The 21,967-nt window shown below is 38.3% G+C and overlaps 1 protein-coding gene across 1 annotated transcript in view; it reads left to right on the forward strand.

The window, feature by feature from the left end:
• Positions 1-21,967, forward strand: part of Malrd1 (MAM and LDL receptor class A domain containing 1) — a 729,079-nt gene that overhangs the window by 224,021 nt on the left and 483,091 nt on the right. Inside the window, exon 18 of the mRNA NM_001310455.1 lies at positions 2,307-2,394. Within this exon, the coding sequence (NP_001297384.1) occupies positions 2,307-2,394 (88 nt within the window). The remainder of the gene's footprint in view (positions 1-2,306; positions 2,395-21,967) is intronic.

The raw sequence follows: 21,967 nt of genomic DNA on the forward strand, positions 1-21,967 counted from the left end.
CCTTTTAATATTCTATCTTTATTTAGTGCATTTGTTGTTCTAATTATTATGTGTCGGGAGGAATTTCTTTTCTGGTCCAGCCTATTTGGAGTTCTGTGGCTTCTTGTATGTTCATGGCCATCTCTTTCTTTAGGTTTGGCAAGTTTTCTTCTATAATTTTGTTGAAGGTATTTGCTGGCCCTTTAAGTTGAAAATGTTCATTCTCATCTACTCCTATTATCTGTAGGTTTGGTCTTTTCATTGTGTCCTGGATTTCCTGGATGTTTTGACTCAGGATCTTTTTGTATTTTGCATTTTCTTTGATTTTTGTGCCGATGTTTTCTATGGAATCTTCTGCACCTGAGATTCTTTCTTCCATCTCTTGTATTCTGTTGCTGATGCTCACATCTATGGTTCCAGATTTCTTTCCTAAGGTTTCTATCTCCAGTGTTGCCTCACTTTGGGTTTTCTTTATTGTGCCTACTTCCTTTTTTAGGTCTAATATGGTTTTGTTCATTTCCATCACCTGTTTGGATGTGTTTTTCTGTTTTTCTTTAAGGACTTCTACCTGTTTGGTTTTGTTTTCTTGTTTTTCTTTAAAGACTTGTAATTCTTTAGCAGTGTTCTCCTGTATTTCTTTAAGTGAGTTATTAAAGTCCTTCTTGATGTCCTCTACCATCATCACAAGATATGCTTTTAAATCCAGGCCTAGCTTTTTGGGTGTGTTGGGGTGCCCAGGACTGGGCATGGTGGGAGTGCTACGTTTTGATGATGGTGAGTGGTCTTGGTTTCTGTTAGTAAGATTCTTGCATTTGCCTTTTGCCATCTGGTAATCTCTGGAGTTAGTTGTTATAGATGTCTCTGGTTAGAGCTTGTTCCTCTTGTGGTTCTGTTAGCCTCTATTAGCAGCCCTGGGAGACTAACTCTCTCCTCTGAGTTTCAGTGGTCAGAGCACTCTCTGCAGGCAAGCATTCCTCTTACAGGGTAGGTGCACAGATATTTGGAGTTCAGACCTGCCTCCTGGCTCGAAACAGGGCCTGTCCCAGAAGCTGTTAGTTTCTGTTGTCCACACTCTCACCTGCTCAGACTAGTCTCAGAGGGATCTGGGAATCAAGATGGTGCCCCCAGATGCTTCTGGAAAGCCCTCTTGGGCGAGGCGGACACCTCTCCTCTGCCAGGGAAGGTGCCCGGATATCTGGAGCCTGAAACAGGTCTGCCTCAGAATCTGTCCTCTAGAGACCTTGCAGGTGTCTCCTGACTCCGTGCCTAGGTAACCCGGTGCTGGTGCTGACAGGAAAGGATTTGTGACCCTGGTCAGGCCGGCTTTTCTTCTTCCCTAATGCTGTCTCAGGTCCCGAGTGATTGAATTGGAACAGATGTTGTGTTCTACTCACCGGTGGTCCTAAGATTGTGTGGAGAGTCTTCTAGGGGACCTTGGGGGTGTCTGCTGACTCTGGGCCCAAGGTTACCTGGTGCTGGTGCAAACCAGAAGGGCATGAATAGTTTTCTTTTCATTTTTCTCTGAGTTTCTCTCTCTCTCTCTCTCTCTCTCTCTCTCTCTCTCTCTCTCTCTCTCTCACACACACACACACACACACACACACACACATAAACACCCACATACATACAAACATATATATATATGGTGTGTATATGTCTGTGTTTGCACACTTATGCATCTATATGTATGTATGTATGTATGTATGTATGTATGTATGTATGTATGTAAGTATGTATGTAAGTATGTATGTAAGTATGTATCTAGGAAGGCACATGTGGTATCCAGATGACAAGCTCAGCTGTCATCCTGATGAACCATATTCACTTCTGTGTGACAGGGTCTTTTTCTCACTGAGATTTGGAACTTACCAATTAGGCTAGACCACTAATTATAAATCCGTGTGTCACAAACCCCTTTTATCAAACTTTTATCTTCAAGATATTTACATTATGATTTATAACCATCAAAATTATGGTTATGAAGTAGCAATGAAAATAATTTTATTTTTGGGGGGTTACTATAACATGAAGAACTGTATCAAAGGGTTGATGCTTTAGCAAGGTTGATAGCCATGGGGCTAGTCTATCTGTCCAGTGGGACCCTAGAATCATCCTTTCTCTACTTCCTCAGTGATGGGATTAGAGGTATTCAACATGCTTCCCCAATATGTGGTGGATATATGGGATCAAACTCAACACCTCATACTTATGTAGAAATCATTTTTGCTGAGTGAGCTGTCTCCATCTCCCCAGTCTTGTGAGCTCCTTTTCATCCCCAGGGTTCTATAATTTTATTCACAATTCAACTCCTTTCTTTTATACCTTAGATCTTGATAATGGCCTCAGTGGGAGATGGATTTACTGGAGATATTGCAATTGATGATCTGTCATTCATGGATTGTACCCTCTACCCAGGTAAGAGAGAACATTTCAAAGACATGAGAATTTCCAAATCTGTCTATTTGAAAGAAATACCAAGAAAACCAATACTCAGGTATAACAGAAAGTTTCCTCACTTATACAGTTCCTTAAAGTTATTGACACTTGAAATTTTTCTCTAAATCTTTACTAGTAATTAGTCTTAAACTTTTGTAATATAGTAAATATGTTTCAATCTCTTATTTCTTTATTTTATCACATACAAAATTTTAGTAAGTCATATCTGAAGTTATAATGCAGTATCATGATCTTTGTGAGACTTAATGATTATAAAAATAATTGTTTCAATATAGTAATTACCAAGTTGTTTATAGTCACATTTCATTTTTTAAAACTTCAGTACCATTTCATTTATCTTCAATGGCACCAATATTTAAAATTTGAGCTATACTGTAACTATTCCTAGTTATTGTTTATAATATATTTTTCCACATTTTAAAATTTATATCTATTGAAAATAGACTATTTCCCAGATTTATATTTTCACCTGACACATCTCTCCTAAACTCCATACTTAAATTCTGTTCAACATCACAACTTGAGTGACTAATAAAATTCCCTGAGATAATGAGAGAAGCTACTAAAAATCAGAATAGCCCAGGCTTACAACAGGGTGTAGAGAAGAGGCTGTTCCTACTCTGCAATGCACAGTGGTCCAGTAAAACTGAAAATGAAATTCATAAACATTATACTGGGACTCAGACCAGAAGCTCTTAATGCAAATGATATAGAAGACCAATGTCATGGGAGGTGGGGGGGGGGGAGTCAACCTTGTGCAGGGAAAAGTGGGACAGAGAGCAAGGTACCATAGGCTTCCGTGAGTCCTCAAAGAGTCCTGATTTACTTTACCGGGTATTAGATCTGAGATGGTTCCAAGAATACTGGTGAGACAACAAAAAGGAACCAAGGCCAGGATGGTGGCCCAACCTTAAGGATGTCCTAACAGATGATGATGACCCCTCCCACTTCCCCACTCACTCACATCTCTACATTCCCCTGGCTTCTTCTGAGTAACATCGTTAGGTAGGGCTTTCATTGGCCACATATTTAGAAACTTGGGATCGAGTCAAACCCTGTATATAGGCTTATGGGCTGGGCAATAAACTCATATCTGCATTCCGATGCTAGTCTCTGGAGTCTGATTTTTAGGATTCATCACATGACACCATCAACTCTTATCACCCATCCTAAATTTTGTCCCCAGAGTGTCATTTGCAGACTATACTGGGACCCAAGAGTAACTTACTTACTAATATCTTTTTTGTTTGTTTGATGTTGTTGTTTTTGTTATTATTCAAAGTGGAGTTTCTCTGTGTAGTTTTCACTGTCCTGGAACTTGCTCTGTAGACAAAGCTGGCCTTGGACTCAGAAATCCATCTACCTCTGCCTCTGAGTACTGGGGTTAAAGTTGTGAACCATCATGCCTGGCCAGTTTGCATGTATTGTAACTACATGTGATTCCCTTACCTTGGCATCCCTGGGTGGAAGAGCTTAAAGCAGTTCATGGGTCCCATTCCACTCCCTTCTCTGAAGTTAATATTTTTCTATCTAACCATTCAGGCAGTAGCAATTGCTGTCATTAGATACGAGCTATTCTTCAGAGCACTATGCAAAGCCAAACCAATCTCTGCAAGTCTAGTAAGAAAGCTGCTTCATCACCTCTTCATATTTTAGTAAGTGTGCATGTTCATATTTACGTACCTCAGATCTTTCCAAAACCAGCTCATTCATTTGCCTTTACCCCAAGCCACCATTGTCTCTCAGATTCCATTTGCTTTGTAAGTGGTCTCTTGGTTTCTATCTTTGAACCTCATATCATATAATCTCAACAGCAGCCCAATGGGGCCTTTTAATGTTAGATGATAATACCTTCATGATCATCAGCATCTCCCCAAGACTGCCTTCAGAGTCAAATCAAATTTCAGTTAGGTCTCACAAAGAATAAAGGACAAGCTCCACAAGAATTCATGATTCCCCTTTCCACAGTGAGTCCTCAACTATAAAAAATACCTTCTACCTAGTACTTATTCAGTCTATCCAGTTAAGTTCAGTCTGGGCTTTGACACATGCTTTTCATTCTTCTTGGCATATGCTTCTCCTGAGTGCCCATGTTTATTCAATGGATCCAGGGGATATCATACACATTGTTTTCTGACATTTTCTCCCTTTAGTCCCTCAATTTATTTTGTACACACCACCTATTATGCTTATAGTGAAATTTTTCTTTTCTTTGATAATAATGGCAGTTGTAAGAAAGCAGGTATATTATTTGCTTGCTGTTTTATATCTTGCTTGGGGATGATAATATTTTCTAAAGGAAAGGATAAATGGAGTGGTACCCACCTTTAAGTGTTTTTATTATCTTCACTATGTGTTCTATTGTATTATTTCTTAAGTATTAACTGTTTTCATATAAAATGTACCTTACGGTATATTAGACAGACTTCTTGAAATACATTTCTCATTTGCATATAACCACAAAACCTACTTCTAGCTCTGAACATGTGGGTTAGCTTAGAAAAAGAATAGCAATGATATCAATTTCTTATTCAGAGCTCTACAAATCCTCCTGAAGTTCTAAGCTGTGAATCTCCATTCCATATGTCCTGCCCATATGGGACTAGAGCTTAAGGCCACATCCCCATCTGAGATATCTGTTTTCAAATTAGAGGATGGAGAACAGAAAGCACTACACCCATATTAGGATATGGTATGCATATATTTACACACATCCATAAAGTTAAACCTGTCAATGGTCTAGTAGTCAGTATTCCTTAGCTATAGGGAGATATGTAAGGGCAGAGAATATATACAGTCTTATCCAGACAGCAAATTTGTAAATAGATGTCATAATACAACATTAGAACAGTGTTTTATATAGTCTTGTATTCTTTTCAGAGTGCTAGAGATAGGATGGGGATTTCATGCATACTAGGCAAGTATTTCAGTACTGAAGTACAATTTCAGACCAATTCTATATTGTTTTAAGTGTTGAGAATAAGGTCTGATCCATCTATGGTTGCTATATGTTAACTGCTGCGTAGAATCAGTAACTTTACTATTTAACCTTACATTGAAAAGTGAAGCGACAAGTTAACCAGACATATCTATATATTGAGTTCATGACATGAACCACTAGCATGCTGATAATCAGATATATTAACCCTTTATGAATTCTGCTTTGTAACTGTAAAATATTAATTTTCAGAATACAAGTGATCTAGATGATATAAAAATTCAGGGCAAGAATGATATTACAGCTTAAATTTTTCTAATTTTAATAGCCTGGGTTTTCCCTACATACCTTCCAAGTTTATATTTAGAATCATTGTGGCTTTGGGAATGCTGTAGAAGAAAGAATATTGAAAAGTAGGGAGAGTCATCATTGAAACTCTAGGTTCCCCAATTATTTTACTGAATTTATTCTGTGGCTCATGGTGCCAAGAAGGCTAGAGTAGAGTTGCTGGAGGCAGAAGCAGAGCTGGGAAGTATCTGTTACAGACCATTAGTCCCAATTTTCTGTCTCAAGGTTGGGAAGAAAAATATGAAACTTTAAAACCTGTCTAAACTGTTTGGCTCTGTGTTATCTTCATAACAAATGAGACTTTTGGTCCAACCCAAAATGCCCCATGAAGCTGAATGTTCCACAAATGACAGTGTTTTATAAATTGAAAACAAACAAAAATGAGACAGTAATATTTTTCTCTATAATTCTCATCCAGTGTTCTTCTGTTGTCATGTTAGATAAGGTAGTATGAAGGCCTCTACATTCATTTATACTTATCAATTTGCTTTCAGGTACTAACTAAACTATCATTGTTGTTCAGTAGTACAGTGAAATGAAAGTAATACAGTAGAATAAAAATTTAAATTCATGAAAATACAAACAGAAATCACTGAAGTATTTCCTAAAGTGCCAATGCTTTCTGTCTCCCCTATGATTTTCAAGGAACAGCTAGAAGGTTCTTCTTTTATCTTGCCTCGGCTGCAGCCTCTCTTTCTCCATGCTTTTCCTGTTCCTCCTCACAATGCCAGTTTTGTCCATCAACCCCAGGCTGAATTTCAGCTGGAAATTTTGACATTTGACATCCCACTGTACTTGTCCACTGGCAAATTCTGCTGACTTCAACTTAAGAGTATTTCTCACATCTATTCTGTCCCTTAGCTCTATGATGACCCTCCTCCCAAAGAGCAGTACTGTACTTTTGCCTCAACCTGCAGGGATAATCACCGGGGACCCAGGGCAAGGCAGTGAGAGAGTGGGAGGAAAAGACACAGGAAGAATGAGAGCAAGTCAATCATACTGTTCAAGCTCTAAAAACTTTATTCAGACAATATAAGCATAAGCAAGATGAGGCTCCAAGGGAGGGGATAAGAGCCCGGGGGCTCTCTGAAGGTCAGGTGGCAATCTTCAGCTCCTGGAACCAACAGTCACACTGTCCTCTTTACCCACAAACATTCTTACTGTTATGACCACGAATGTTCTCTCAGGATTGTTTATGTAAGCTAGAAAATATCCACAAGGCCATGGCCATGGATCCTGGCATCTCCTCCCTTTTAATTATTTTCAATCAGGCCCCACATAACTGGGGTGATCAATAGTCATCTCATCCTTGGATGAGTGGGTGTTAACCAGTGGGGGGAGCATTGACCTGATTCCTCCCGTGGGTACCAACATGACCCACAGAGGCAGAGCCTTAGAAAAATCCTTAGGTTAAGGTTGAAAACAGATACCAATCTCCTTGCAAACCAGGTTTGTCTCACGGGGAATTCAGAGATGGTTCGTGTTAGACCTTTCCCTGTGGTGCTTAGCCTAGCAACCCATGCTGGTGCCCATACTGAATTCATTTTATCAAGAACCAGTATGCACAGGTCTGAATCCTATGAAGCTCCTGAAGGAGAATCATCAACCTCAAGTTCATCAAGGCCTCTGTCAGCCAAATCAAGTCCATGATAATGAATTTGCAAGGGCTCAATGCCAAGGAATCAATGTGCTGTTTTATAAAACCAGTAATTCTGTTAAAAAATAAAAGGCCCAAAAGTTACTAATAATCAAATGCTTATTAAAGGTCCAAGGAGGGTCATCAGGAGGGTATACATAGAGGACTTCCACCAATTAGCAGTAGTGGCTGAAAACTGTTTTCTCTGGAGCTCCAACTTAAGTTTATGTAACTGTTGGATTCGTGTTTCCACTATACCTGATTCATTTACATAAAAGTAACATTCTTCTTGCAGAAAGAGACAGGTGCCACCTTTCTTAGCAGTCAGCAAATCAAGTGCTCTTCAATTCTGTAAGGCAACTTGGGCAAGGGAAGTTAATTGTCTCTGTAAAGAAGCTAATGACTCAATGGAGGCTTCATCTGCCAATGCAAATTGTTGGCATAATTTGGCGGTGGTGAGAAGAGAATGAGTTAAATTCCTCCAGCCAAACTGATAGCCATAACAGAGGTTACCAAGGAGGCACTGGCCACTACAAGGAGGAAAACAGCTTACCTGATTCTAATATCCAGGGAGCTATTCCAGCTCAAATACTTGGCTGGAGTTAGCAAGGTCAACTGAGGATCTAGGGTCACGGGAAGACACAGCAATTCTTTATTTATGTTTTTGGAAAGAGCTTTAGTAAGGGTACCATTTCATCAAAAACAAAACCCTTCAGGGGCAATCAGATCCTGACTAGGTGAGCAAGTTGGGTTGCACAAATTATCATTGGGACTAGTATAGCAGAATTTAAATTGCTGTTGTTCAGGGATCAAGAACAAGGGTACTTCAAAAATTGGGGGAAAAGTTTTACAACTGGTATGGAATAAGGGACGGCCATCAATGGAGGATGTCCTAATGCAGCACAAAGGAAGCAGGCTGAGACATTTCTTAATCCAGTAATATTGGCAAGTATCAGGCCCTCTCTTAAGAGAGATAGCCAAGAAAAAGGGTGATGTGTCTACAGTGTGGAGAGCTGTGTACTCAGCTCCTTTTCTTTATTCTGTATCTATTGTTGTTCTAAGAAGCTCATAAATTTTTCCTTGCAAAACTATGGCAGAAGTGCCTGTAGCTGTGCCTCCCACAAAAGTATATGGAGACTTTAGTTCTAAATCTTTAGTAATTAATTTCTCTATTGATGGTGAAATTTTCTCCAGCAGGCATATCTATCAACTTAGTGGTGTTTACCATTGCCACAACTTCTAGGCCTTCCCATACTGTTGGATGCAGTAAAGGGAGGATCAGGGATGAAGGCCCAATATACCTTCTCTATCATCATTGTCAGGACACTCTAAAAACTCATGATCAGCATCATTCTTTGTCCCAGCATCAGCATGTCTCATTAACTACTCTGGCCAATAGCATGCTCCTTCAGCATCCTGCAGAAAAAACAAACAAACAAACAAACAAACAAACAAAAACCCCACAAACATGCCCTCTTCCCCACACTCAGAGAGTTCCTTGGCATTGAAATTTTAAAATTTTTGTGGTGTACGGGGATATGACTCTCCATTTTTTGTATTCAAAACCAATTTTTCAGAGTGTAGTGCATACATTCAACAGTTCCTTGTCCCATGGATTATAAGGAATTCCAGTTTTATGTTCAATTCCAAATTCCTTACAAAACTATAAATTTGCTTCCAGTATCAGCAGGTCCATTATCTGTCTTGATGATTTTAGGCAATCCCATTGTTGTAAAAGCCTGCAAGCAATAACAATTACATCTCTAGAAGCTTCTCCTGTATGTAGAGAAGCAAAAATGAATCCTGAACAAGTGTCAATACAAACATGTATATATTTCAATTTTCCAAATCCTGAATAATGAGTTAATCTATTTGCCAAATATGTTTGGGCATAAGGCCTCTTGGATTAACCCCTAAACGAGGAACTTGAGACAATGTAAGACAGTCAGGACATTGCTTTAAAATCATTCTAGCTTGCTCCTTAGCTATCTTATATAGGATAAGGTATGACCAGAAAGATGAATTTTATTGTGACCACATTTAGCTAAAAAAATAGGATCTGAAACTAAAGCTTCTCCTATCAATGCTTTGTCAATACAATCATTGCCTGCAGTTAAAAGTCCGGGAAGATCAGAATGAGCTCTTATATGACAAATATAAATAGGATTTTATTGAGCAAGAATGGTGTTTGTGCCATACCACCTCCAGTAGAATCTGTGTGACAAGTTCCACAGACTAAACAATTGACCTCAAAAGGTCATGTAGGTGTATGAGTCATATTAAAAATGAAAAAATGTAAAGGCAAAGAATAATCTATATAAGTAACAAATTGTTTTTTTAGTAGCTCTTTCTATTTGTTGTGAGGCCAACAACCCTTCTGAAGTTAAAGCTCAAGGAGAGGTAGGATCATCACTAAGAATATCAAATAAGTTTCATGTGTTTCGCAAATTGTATCTTATATCTTGGGTATTCTAAGTTTCTGGGCTAATATCCACTTATCAGTGAGTAAATATCATTTGAGTTCTTTTGTGATTGGGTTACCTCACTCAGGATGATGCCCTCCAGGTCCAACCATTTGCCTAGGAATTCCATAAATTCATTCTTTTTAATAGCTGAGTAGTACTCCATTGTGTAAATGTACCACATTTTTTGTATCCATTCCTCTGTTGAGGGGCATCTGGGTTCTTTCCAACTTCTGGCTATTATAAATAAGGTTGCTATGAACATAGTGGAGCATGTGTCTTTCTTACTAGTTGGAACATCTTCTGGATATATGCCCAGGAGAGGTATTGCGGGATCCTCTGGTAGTACTATGTCTAATTTTCTGAGGAACCACTAATCTGATTTCCAGAGTGGTTGTACAAGCTTGCAATCCCACCAACAATGGAGGAGTGTTCCTCTTTCTCCACATCCTCGCCAGCATCTGCATGAAAGTCAAGAAGAAGGAAGACCAAAGTGTGGACACTTTGCCCCTTCTTAGAAATGGGAACAAAACACCCATGGAAGGAGTTACAGAGACAAAAGTTTGGAGCTGAGACAAAAGGATGGACCATCTAGAGACTGCCATATTCAGGGATCCATCCCATAATCAGCCTCCAAACGCTACACCATTGCATACACTAGCAAGATTTTGCTGATAGGACCCAGATATAGCTCCCTCTTGTGAGACTATGCTGGGGCCTAGCAAACACAGAAGTGGATGCTCACAGTCAACTATTGGATGGATCACAGGGCCCCCAATGGAGGAGCTAGAGAAAGTACCCAAGGAGCTAAAGGGATCTGCTACCCTATAGGTGGAACAACATTATGAACTAACCAGTACCCCGGAGCTCTTGACTCTAGCTGCATATGTATCAAAAGATGATGGCCTTGGTTGGCCATCACTGGAAAGAGAGGCACACTGGACATACAAACTTTATATGCCCCAGTACAGGGGAACGTCAGGGCCAAACTGTGGGAGTGGGTGGTAGGGGAGTTGGGGGGAGGGTATGGGGTCTTTGGGATAGCATTGGAAATGTAAATGAGGAAAATACCTAATAAAAATATTTTTTTAAAAAAAGAATATCAAATAAGGGTTTCAGTTCTCCTGTAGTAAGCTTTAAATAAGGACAAAGCAAAGTAATATCAGCTAACACCTTTTGAAAATCATTTAAAGTTTTAAAATTGTCCCTACAAATAATTATTTTCTGTGGAAAAACAGCTTGATCTGTTAGCCTAAAACCTAAATAATTATAAGGATCTTGAGTTTGCACTTTTTCTGGAGCTATTTGTAACTCTTTATCAGATAATGCCTGTTGTAAATTTCTATAACATAGAAGCAAGTTCTGAGGATCTTTCCCTGATAATAAGATATCATCCATGCAATGTATAATGTATATTATTGGTTATTGCTGTCTATTAGACTGAATGGCTTGTGTCACAAATTTTTGACATAAAGTAGGACTGTTAGCCATGCCTTGAGAAAGAAATATCCATTGATACCTTTTAATTGGCTCTTTAAAATTAATAGAAAGAACACTGAAAGCAAATCTTTCATAATCTTGATGATGCAAATGAATAGTAAAGAAACAATCTTTCAAACTTACTACTATTTTCTAATAATCCTTTATGAATATCTCTACCTGCTTGATTTTTAATATTTCAAAAGACTGGATACAGCACACAATTCAATTAATTGTGCTGAAGCAGGAGGAAAGTCAAAAGAATGAACATGTGATCCAATCACAAATACTTCTCTCCCATAGAAGGACTGATTATAAATACAGTAGAGATATTCTTTATGGGATGCATGCATAAATTTATAGGAAATACAAAAGCATGAATATAAGCAAATTTTTACAACTTATCTTTTGTATAATGATTATCAATTTTACCTAAAAAGTTTACTATGCAAGAGACCAAATATCAATATTCTGCATTAACTAATTTAATTTCTGTTTGAGACAAGAAATAGACATCTCATCAGGGTTTAAGACTTCTTTTTAATATCTTCATGATTTTATCTTACAATTCTTGATTAACACCACAACAGCTTCATAACAGGATGTTAAAACTTTACTTGGAGATGAAGAAAGATGATTCCACATTAATGTTCTCTTTTACCAAAGAATTGCTGTGGGCACACTGAGTAACAATAACTAAAATAAGCAGCTAGTGTTTGATTATCATTGATTACAATTGATAACAATTGATTACAGAAGATTCTTCTACTCTATATGGAGTAGGCAGGACAGATTGTAATGCCTTTATAAGTTCCACAGCCTCGTTGACATTTCATATATCTTAAGTTTAAACTTTATTTTGAACAACACCTGGATAGATATCTAATAATTTTTTTTTTTTTGGCTTAAAAAATAATTCCCTGGAGGCGAGGAGAGGTGAGGTCCCAAAACTTCCCTAGGCAGGGTTTGCAAAACAAAAGAAATGCCACACAAGCTTCACTGAGGCTGCTCTGAGCTTTGCATTAACTCAAATATAAATATTTTTTTAATCTGAGCATTTTGCCAGGGTCCTGACCCAAAGATTATCCCTTGTTCAGTGAGAACAGAATCCAGGGGAACAATTTGACTGTCTGTCTATGCCTCCAAATTTTGGTCTGTCTGTCTTAAGATGATTTATACTTAACCTTAGTGCTGGAAGCATTGCCTGTACTGTAGTCCCCTGCAAGGCAGCAGCCATAGCCAAAATGATTGTATGAGGGTCCAATTTCTGCACAAAGATGAATATATTCAGATAAGTCTGTCTTCGCTTTGTATGACCAGATGGCTGCAGGGAACTGCACTAGTGTTCTCAAAAGATAAACTCTTGTAAGCATCCTAATTACAATATATGGGTGAGTTAAAAATCCTGAGCTTGCAATCAAACAGCAAACTGCAGTCAATGGAACACTGGCATTTTTAACCATATTTTCAAAGTTTCTTTTGCAATATTAGAATATATCCAAAAGTTTTGGAAGGCAAAACCCAATTTTAAACAATCGATTCTCTTTAAAATCAATACCAAAATCATCACCTTCACGTTAAGAAATTTGGCTGCCAATTCTTATATATGAATGCATGACAGTGCAGCTTTTTATACCTCATTAAATAAATGTTGTTTTAAATCTTATCCTTTATAAGTCTAGTTTCTAGAATAATAATTACACAAAATATTATCTCAATTTAGAAGTATCTTTAAAGACCTGTTTTCCTGGGTTGGCTCATACCACATGTTGTTTAGAATGACCCCAACTCTGAGTTACCAATTTTAAGCTACATTCTGTTACAAGCAAAAAGCTGTTGGCCCCTTTAAGAGCTGCCTGTGTAGATAATCAGCCTCTAGCAAGGCTTTTCCAGCTGTACTTGACTCCCAGCCACAGTGCAGTGTAACTTACCAGTTTCTGCTGTGCAAATTGAGAATGCCTTTTAAACAAGTTAAACTAAATCAAAGGATGGACAGCCAGCAGATAAAGTTTTAACCATTGTTTTTCTTTCAACATTAAATATAGAACAACAATCATTCAAACAACAAAACAAAACACAAACATAAATTGACAGAAGTATGGAAAAGTTGGTGCACCAAGGACAGACAATAGACAGAGGAGGGAATAGAACTTGATGTCTCAAAAGGACCCAGCTATCCTAACCAGAACTAAGAATACCTCCATAGGAGCCAGAGAGGAAGCAGGACATCTGATTTCCTCCTATCCCTAGGAGAGCTCTGAAATAGCAGATTTCCATTTTCTTTCTCTTTTCCTAAAAGGTCCTGAACAGGGGATAACTGGTTTTCTGAAACCTATTCTCTTTCTCTCTCTCATGTTCAAAGTCTAACTCTTTATCTCCTTCTGTGAATTCTGCCAGAGAAGGAAGAGGAGGCACAGTGGTAGCTACTGATAGTTGCTTCTCAGTGCCCTGCTTTTCTAACTTTCCTAATTACTCCTCAACTTGTCAAATTCTATCATGTATATAGTTACCATTCCTACTACTGGAAACTAAGAACAACATTAATGTGCTTGAGCTAAAAAAAAAATTTCTAACATCTGTTATTTTGTTTTTGTAGTTTTGTTTTTTACTCTTTTTATTTATTTTATTTTATTTTAAACCCTATTCCTCCCAGCTAGAGCAGCTCTTGGCTGTAAACAAATTTTCCTAACCCACATTCCTCCTGTCTTGAGGGATTCCTTGAGATCCCTTTAAAAAAAAAATTCATGTTTACTTAATGCTTGTCCCATAGTCTAGCCACTCTTCCCATCTTTCTCAGATCAGTCTCACAGTGAGGGTGACACTGCTGCGATGTCTGTGGGGATCCTCACTCACTTCCTAATGAAGCAGTGACCCTGTGCAGACCTTCACTCGCCTCCTGAGGAGGCAGAGGACCAATGTGAACCTTCATTCAATTCTTGAGGAAGGGGGGGTTCAGTGTGAGCCTTCTCTCACTCTTTGACAGAGCTGTGGCTCAGTGTGAGGAGTGGTCTCTCTCAGACCCCAGACCTAGAGCCACACTCTGGGTGCCAGTTTGCCCCGACCTGCAGGGATAATCAGCAGGAACCCAGAGCAAAGCAGTGAGAGAGTGGGAGGGAAAGACACAGGAAGAATGAAAGCAAGTCAATCATGCTGATCAAGCTCTAAAAGCTTTATTCAAGAGTCCCAATATAAGCATAAGCAAGAGGAGGCTCCAAGGGATCAGGGAAATGCCCGGGGGGCTCTCTGAAGGTCAGATGGCAATCTTCAGCTCCTGGAACCAAAGGTCACAGTGTTCTCTTTTCTCACAAACATTCTTTTTTTTTTTTTTTTCCATTTTTTATTAGGTATTTCGCTCATTTACATTTGCAATGCTATACCTAAAGTCCCCCATAGCCACCCACCCCCTCTCCCCTACCCACCCACTCCCCTTTTATGGCCCTGGCGTTCCCCTGTACTGGGGCATATAAAGTTTGCGTGTCCAATGGGCCTCTCTTTCCAGTGATGGCCGACTAGGCCATCTTTTGATGCATATGCAGCTAGAGTCAAGAGCTCCGGGGTACTGGTTAGTTCATAATGTTGTTCCACCTATAGGGTTGCAGATCCCTTTAGCTTCTTTGGTACTTTCTCTAGCTCCTTCATTGGGGGCCATGTGATCCATCCAATAGCCGACTGTGAGCATCCACTTCTATGTTTGCTAGGCCCAGGCATACTCTGACAAGAGACAGCTATATCAGGGTCCTTTCAGCTTAATCTTGCTAGTGTATGCAATGGTGTCAGCATTTGGAAGCTGATTATGGGATGGATCCCCGGATATGCTAGTGTCTACATGGTCCATCCTTTTATCTCAGCTCCAAACTTTGTCTCTGTAACTCCTTCCAAGGGTGTTTTGTTCCCACTTCTAAGGAGGGGCATAGTGTTCACACTTCAGTCTTCATTTTTCTTGAGTTTCATGTGTTTAGGAAATTGTATCTTATATCTTGGGTATCTTAGGTTTTGGGCTAATATCCACTTATCAGTGAGTACATATTGTGTGAGTTCCTTTGTGAATGTGTTACCTCACTCAGGATGATGCCCTCCAGGTCCATCCATTTGGCTAGGAATTTCATAAATTCATTCTTTTTAATAGCTGAGTAGTACTCCATTGTGTAGATGTACCACATTTTCTGTATCCATTCCTCTGTTGAGGGGCATCTGGGTTCCTTCCAGCTTCTGGCTATTATAAATAAGGCTGCTATGAACATAGTGGAGCATGTGTCCTTCTTACCAGTTGGGGCATCTTCTGGATATATGACCACGAATGTTCTCTCAGGATTGTTTATGTAAGCTAGAAAATATCCACAAAGCCATTACTGAGACCAAGGCTCCCCGGCATACTGTGATGTCAGCTTCAAGTGTGTGTCCTTCAGCAGTTTTCCCAGCAGTATTCTCAGTAATTTCTGGTTTTCGTTTTTTGTTTTGTTTTGTTTTGTTTTGTTTTGTTTTGTTGTTTTTCTTTCTTTCACTTTGTTCCTAACATCATCATGACCCTTTTATTTTCTAATTTCTTATGTGGATAACACTTTATTTTATGCTCATTTACATTTATGCAGTCAAGATTAATTGTATGCCAAACTGCTTTTTTCCCCTCAATTTTATTTTTATGTCACTATGTTCATTCTAATTATTAGTTAGAAAAATGGCCAGAATACTGATATTGTGTGACTATGAGTTGCTAGAGCATTTATTAGCCCTTCATTTTTACCTAGATTCATTCCTAAATAAATTTCAAATTTTACAACTCACAACATATTAAATTGCTAAATATATGCTATTAATAATCAGAAATTTTTTGTATTTGTTATCTCTTCATAGACTTCTGCATGCTACACAATCAATAAATATCCTGGTTTTTGTTGTTACTGTTGAAATGGATTGGTGTGATTCTTGGCATCTATATTTATTAGTATTAACGTTTCAACAAGAAAATGTGCTGAGGTCTCTCATCTTTCAGCAGAATCATGTGTGTTTCAAGCTGAATAGTTTCAAGGGAAGAGAATGGGCACCTCTGCCTTCACCTTAAAAAGTTACTTGCTGTTTCCTGTCTCTCTGAGATGATGCTGAGCAGGTGGAATAATCATTTATGTTTGTCTTAAAGTAACATAATTATTATGAGCAATTCATACAATAAATACATGAAGTAGTGCTTTTATATTATTTATTTTAAAACCTGTAGTGGAGTAGAGATTCAGAAGAATATACATTATTATGAAGGTTCACAATGAAATATAAAATTTCTAAGTAAAAATCAGGATGTTTGTGGTAGTGATTATAAGCTCATATAGTTTTAGCTTCCTTAGTATAACATTATACAGTAATACAGTATGCTATTTTCATTTAATATATAATGTCCAAATTTTGTATATATATGGAAAAATGAGCCACCACCATTGTGAGTTCAATTTATAGACTTCTGAGAGTAAACTTTGTTAAATAACTAGCAACTTACTTTAAATGTAAAACATTTAAATTTGTTTATCTCTAATTGAAAGAAATAGTAAACACTTAAAATGGAGATTGTTGTTTCAAACCTTAGAATCTCCAGTCTACACAAGTAGAAATAAGCTCTCTACCTAAGACTAAGGAACCATGGAAAATAGGAGCATGAAAGATTATAACAACCAGAGGACCAGGGCAGCTTTGATGAGATGGTATCTCTTACATATTACAGAGAGTTATACCCATAAGATTTTGAAAATATGGTCATCTAAGCAAGATCTTCACAATGCTAAACCAGCTAACATCCCTAGATTGATGGGTAAATCTCACAAGGCCTTAACCCTAGTTGAAGAACTGAAGTCAATTAATGAATGGCTGCTAACAGAGCGATTCAGTCTGGATTCAGTCTTTTTCCCAGGATAAGCCAGTGATAAGTTAACCAATCCCAAATGGTCAACCTTAAACATCTATACATATAAGCAACATTTAGTAGATTCAGCAGGTTGTATTTATATATACATATGTATGTATGGATATGGATATATATAAACAATTATTAATTAAGAAGGACTCATGAGGTTCAGTAAGCAGAGGGCATGAGAGTTGGAGAGGGGAAAGTGTGTGATGGAAATTATGTAGACACAATAATCATAAAATTTACAAAAACTAATAAAATGAATGTAAAAAGAACTTAGATTTCTGGTAGAAGTTTTGTTAACTGATACTTTTATAAGTTTTCTTTTCATGTACATAATACTGTTTACTGTGGCACAATTCATAATAGGTAAAGTGTTGAATCAGCCTAGTTACCCATCCACACATCAATGGATAATGAAAATCTGTATGTGTATGCATTATTAACCACTAAAATGGATGGAAATACTATTTTTTATTAGGTATTTTCCTCATTTACATTTTCAATGCTATCCCAAAGGTCCCCCATACCCACCCCCCCCCAATCCCCTACCCACCCACTCCTTCTTTTTGGCCCTGGCCTTCCCCTGTACTGGGGCATATAAAGTTTGCAAGTCCAATGGGCCTCTCTTTGCAGTGATGGCCGACTAGGCCATCTTTTGATACATATGCAGCTAAAGACAAGAGCTCCCGGTACTGGTTAGTTCATATTGTTGTTCCACCTATAGGGTTGCAGTTCTCTATAGCTCCTTGGGTAATTTCTCTAGCTCCTCCATTAGGGGCCGTGTGACCCATCCAATAGCTGACTGTGATCATCCACTTCTGTGTTTGCTAGGCCCCGGCATAGTCTCACAAGAGAGAGCTATAACTGGGTCCTTTCAGTGAAATCTTGCTAGTGTATGCAATGGTGTCAGCATTTGGAAGCTGATTATGGGATGGATCCCTGCATATGGCAGTCACTAGATGGTCCATCCTTTCGTCACAGCTCCAAATTTTGTCTCTGTAACTCCTTCTATGGGTGTTTTGTTCCCATTACTAAGAAAGGGTAAAGTGTTCACACTTTGGTCTTTGTTCTTCTTGAATTTCATGCGTTTGGCAAATTGTATCTTATATCTTGGGTATCCTAAGTTTCTGGGCTATTATCCACTTATCAGTGAGTACATATTGTGCGAGTTCCTTTGTGATTGGGTTACTTCACTCAGGATGATACCCTCCTAAGGAAGTGAAAGATCTGTATGATAAGAACTTCAAGTCTCTAAAGAAAGAAATTAAAGAAGATCTCAGAAGATGGAAAGATCTCCCATGCTCATGGATTGGCAGGATCAACATTGTAAAAATGGCTATCTTGCCAAAAGCAATCTACAGATTCAATGCAATCCCCATCAAAATTCCAACTCAATTCTTCAACGAATTAGAAAGGGCAATCGGCAGATTCATCTGGAATAACAAAAAACCTAGGATATCAAAAACTCTTCTCAAGGATAAAAGAACCTCTGGTGGAATCACCATGCCGGACCTAAAACTGTACTACAGAGCAATTGTGATCAAAACTGCATGGTACTGGTATAGTGACAGACAAGTAGACCAATGGAACAGAATTGAAGACCCAGAGATGAACCCACACACCTATGGTCACTTGATCTTTGACAAGGGAGCTAAAACCATACAGTGGAAAAAGGACAGCATTTTCAACAAATGGTGCTGGCACAACTGGCAGTTATCATGTAGAAGAATGCGAATTGATCCATTTCTATCTCCTTGTACTAAGGTCAAATCTAAGTGGATTAAGGAACTCCACATAAAACCAGAGACACTGAAACTTATAGAGGAGAAAGTAGGGAAAAGCCTCGAAGATATGGGTACAGGGGAAAAATTCCTGAATAGAACAGCAATGGCTTGTGCTGTAAGATCAAGAATCGATAAATGGGACCTCATAAAATTGCAAAGCTTCTGCAAAGCAAAAGACACCGTCAATAAGACAAAAAGGCCACCAACAGATTGGGAAAGGATCTTTACCTATCCTAAATCAGATAGGGGACTAATATCCAATATATATAAAGAACTCAAGAAGGTGGACTCCAGAAAATCAAATAACCCCATTATAAAATGGGGCTCAGAACTGAACAAAGAATTCTCACCTGAGGAATACCAAATGGCAGAGAAACACCTGAAAAAATGTTCAACATCCTTAATCATCAGGGAAATGCAAATCAAAACAACACTGAGATTCCACTTCACTCCAGTCAGAATGGCTAAGATCAAAAACTCAGGTGACAGCAGATGTTGTCAAGGATGTGGAGAAAGGGGAACACTCCTCCATTGTTGGTGGGAGTGCAGGCTTGTACAACCACTCTGGAAATCAGTCTGGCGGTTCCTCAGAAAATTGGACATAGTACTACCAGAGGATCCCGCAATACCTCTCCTGGGCATATATCCAGAAGATGTCCCAACCGGTAAGAAGAACACATGCTCCACTATGTTCATAGCAGCCTTGTTTATAATAGCCAGAAGCTGGAAAGAACCCAGATGCCCCTCAACAGAGGAATGGATACAGAAAATGTGGTACATTTACACAATGGAATACTACTCAGCTATTAAAAAAAATGAATTTATGAAATTACTAGGCAAATGGATGGACCTGGAGGGTATCATCCTGAGTGAAGTAACCCAATCACAAAGGAACTCGCACAATATGTACTCACTGATAAGTGGATAATAGCCCAGAAACTTAGGAAATACTATTTTTAAGGAAAATAAATGGAGGCAGATGACACAATACTGAATAAAATGAGCTGGGCACAAAATAAGATATTTCCTATTTTTTTCTTATGTGTGGAAATACACAAATCAATAAAAGCAGAAGTCCTGTAATAACTGTGAGGGTGACTGGTGGTGAGAAGGGCAGAAGAGAGGGCATGTGTCACTTATGTGCAACATTCCATGTTCAGAACTGTCCCAGTGAAACCTGCAGCTAAGTGGGAGTTTGAGTTAAGAGAATAAGCTCAATGGCTCTTTTATGAGCCCTGATTCCATTTAAAAGTGCTTCACTTTCATGGACTCGTTGTCTTTGTATATCCCATTCTCACAGAATCTATAAACCTACAACAGGTATGCATTAAAACAAAAACAAGTTTAAACTATTAGAGGGAAAAGCATAGGGGGCAGGAGTTAAAAATATTTGTAGTAGGAAGAACTTTCACTTCTGAAGGAACAGGACTACCCTCAGGACCATCCATGTTATATTTCTTCCTGAGCTGTTGCTGAAGGGTCATTGTAGAAGGATGTGCTCCTCTTGGCTGAGGTAATCAACTGTCTCTTATTTGAAGAAGGCCCCATTACTGGTCTTCCAAGTACCTGGGAAATGTAGAACCTTTATCTTAAACCTTCTTTCTATTTCTGGTTGCACTTTAATGTAAGAATGCCTATAGATATGAAACTTTCCTTTGAGTGTATGTTATAAAGCAAACATATTTTAGACGACTAGATTTTTTTCTATCAATAATATGAAAATAAACTCCATAGTATATTATAATATGCAGCAAAGAGTTGTTCTGTTATAAATCATTTTCAAACAGTAACTGTGGTAGGATGTAGTTTTGTTTCTGTTGTTTGAGACAGAGGCTCACCATATACTCCTGACTGGCCAGGAACTTGATATATAGAACAGACTAGACTTAGAATCATAAATCGGCCTTCCTTGGCTTCCTTGGTGCTGAGATTAAAGGCCTGAATCACAACACCTGGTCAGTAACTGTACTTGAAAAACTTCACTTAAGTAAAGTTTACCTAGACACTTTATGTCAGTGGATTTTAACTTGATCCCTTTGGGGATGAATGACCCTTTCAGGCTGAAGGAAAACACAAATATTTACATTATTAGTCATAACTATAGCCAAATACAGGTATGAAGTAGCAACAAAAAAAATTATGCTTGGGGTCATTGCAACTTGAGATACTGTATTAAAGAGTCCTAGGATTAGAAAGGTTGAACTTTTTTGATCATACTTAATGGAGCTTTTTCAGTCTGAGTCTACTCGGCTACTATATTCAGCACCTTAGGAACTTAGTATACCCTGACCCTTAGTTATAGATAGTTTCATCTTCTCAATAGTATGAAGATTTATTAAATATAAGCTCAAGTAAACTTCTAGAATTTTAAGTCAAAGTTGTTTCTAAACATAAAAGGTCACAAGCAAAACATAGACAGTGTTACCTCTAGAGAGACATAAATAACAGCTCTGTGTATTAAGTCATCTATTTATATCTAAAGCTGGTAAACATTATCATGGACTGAGGGTGGTAAGATATTCATCTTTTTGCTTAAAGATCAATGTGTGAATAGCTGAAGGGGAAGAATTCTAGCACAAAACAAGCTAGAAAAATCGGTTTTATCAAGAAGATTGTATTGCTGTAGCCTGAAGTTGATCATATTTGCTGCAAGGAATTCACAAAGCAAGAGGTTAGAACACTGAGCCCATCTGGCACCGGAGCCATCAGTTTAGGAAATCTTCCTCTGGACAGATGTGTAGTGGTTTCCTTTCCCTATGGCTTAGCAATGTGGAAGAAGATCAGATCATGGCACACTAATCTCTGCTTCTCAGTGGACTTGGAAAATGGCCATTTGTATGTTGTTTCTGTAATTTCTGTTTCAGCTGGAAATCGTCCATTGCATTTGTTTATTTCTTTAAAGAAATAAATCTATTATTACTAACCGTTTAGGTTTATTCTTGGCAGTTATAGGTCAAAACATGTAAATCACATTTTCAATGAACTGAATGT

This window comes from Mus musculus, chromosome 2 (genome assembly GCF_000001635.26).
Source record: "Mus musculus strain C57BL/6J chromosome 2, GRCm38.p6 C57BL/6J".
NCBI lineage: Eukaryota > Metazoa > Chordata > Mammalia > Rodentia > Muridae > Mus > Mus musculus.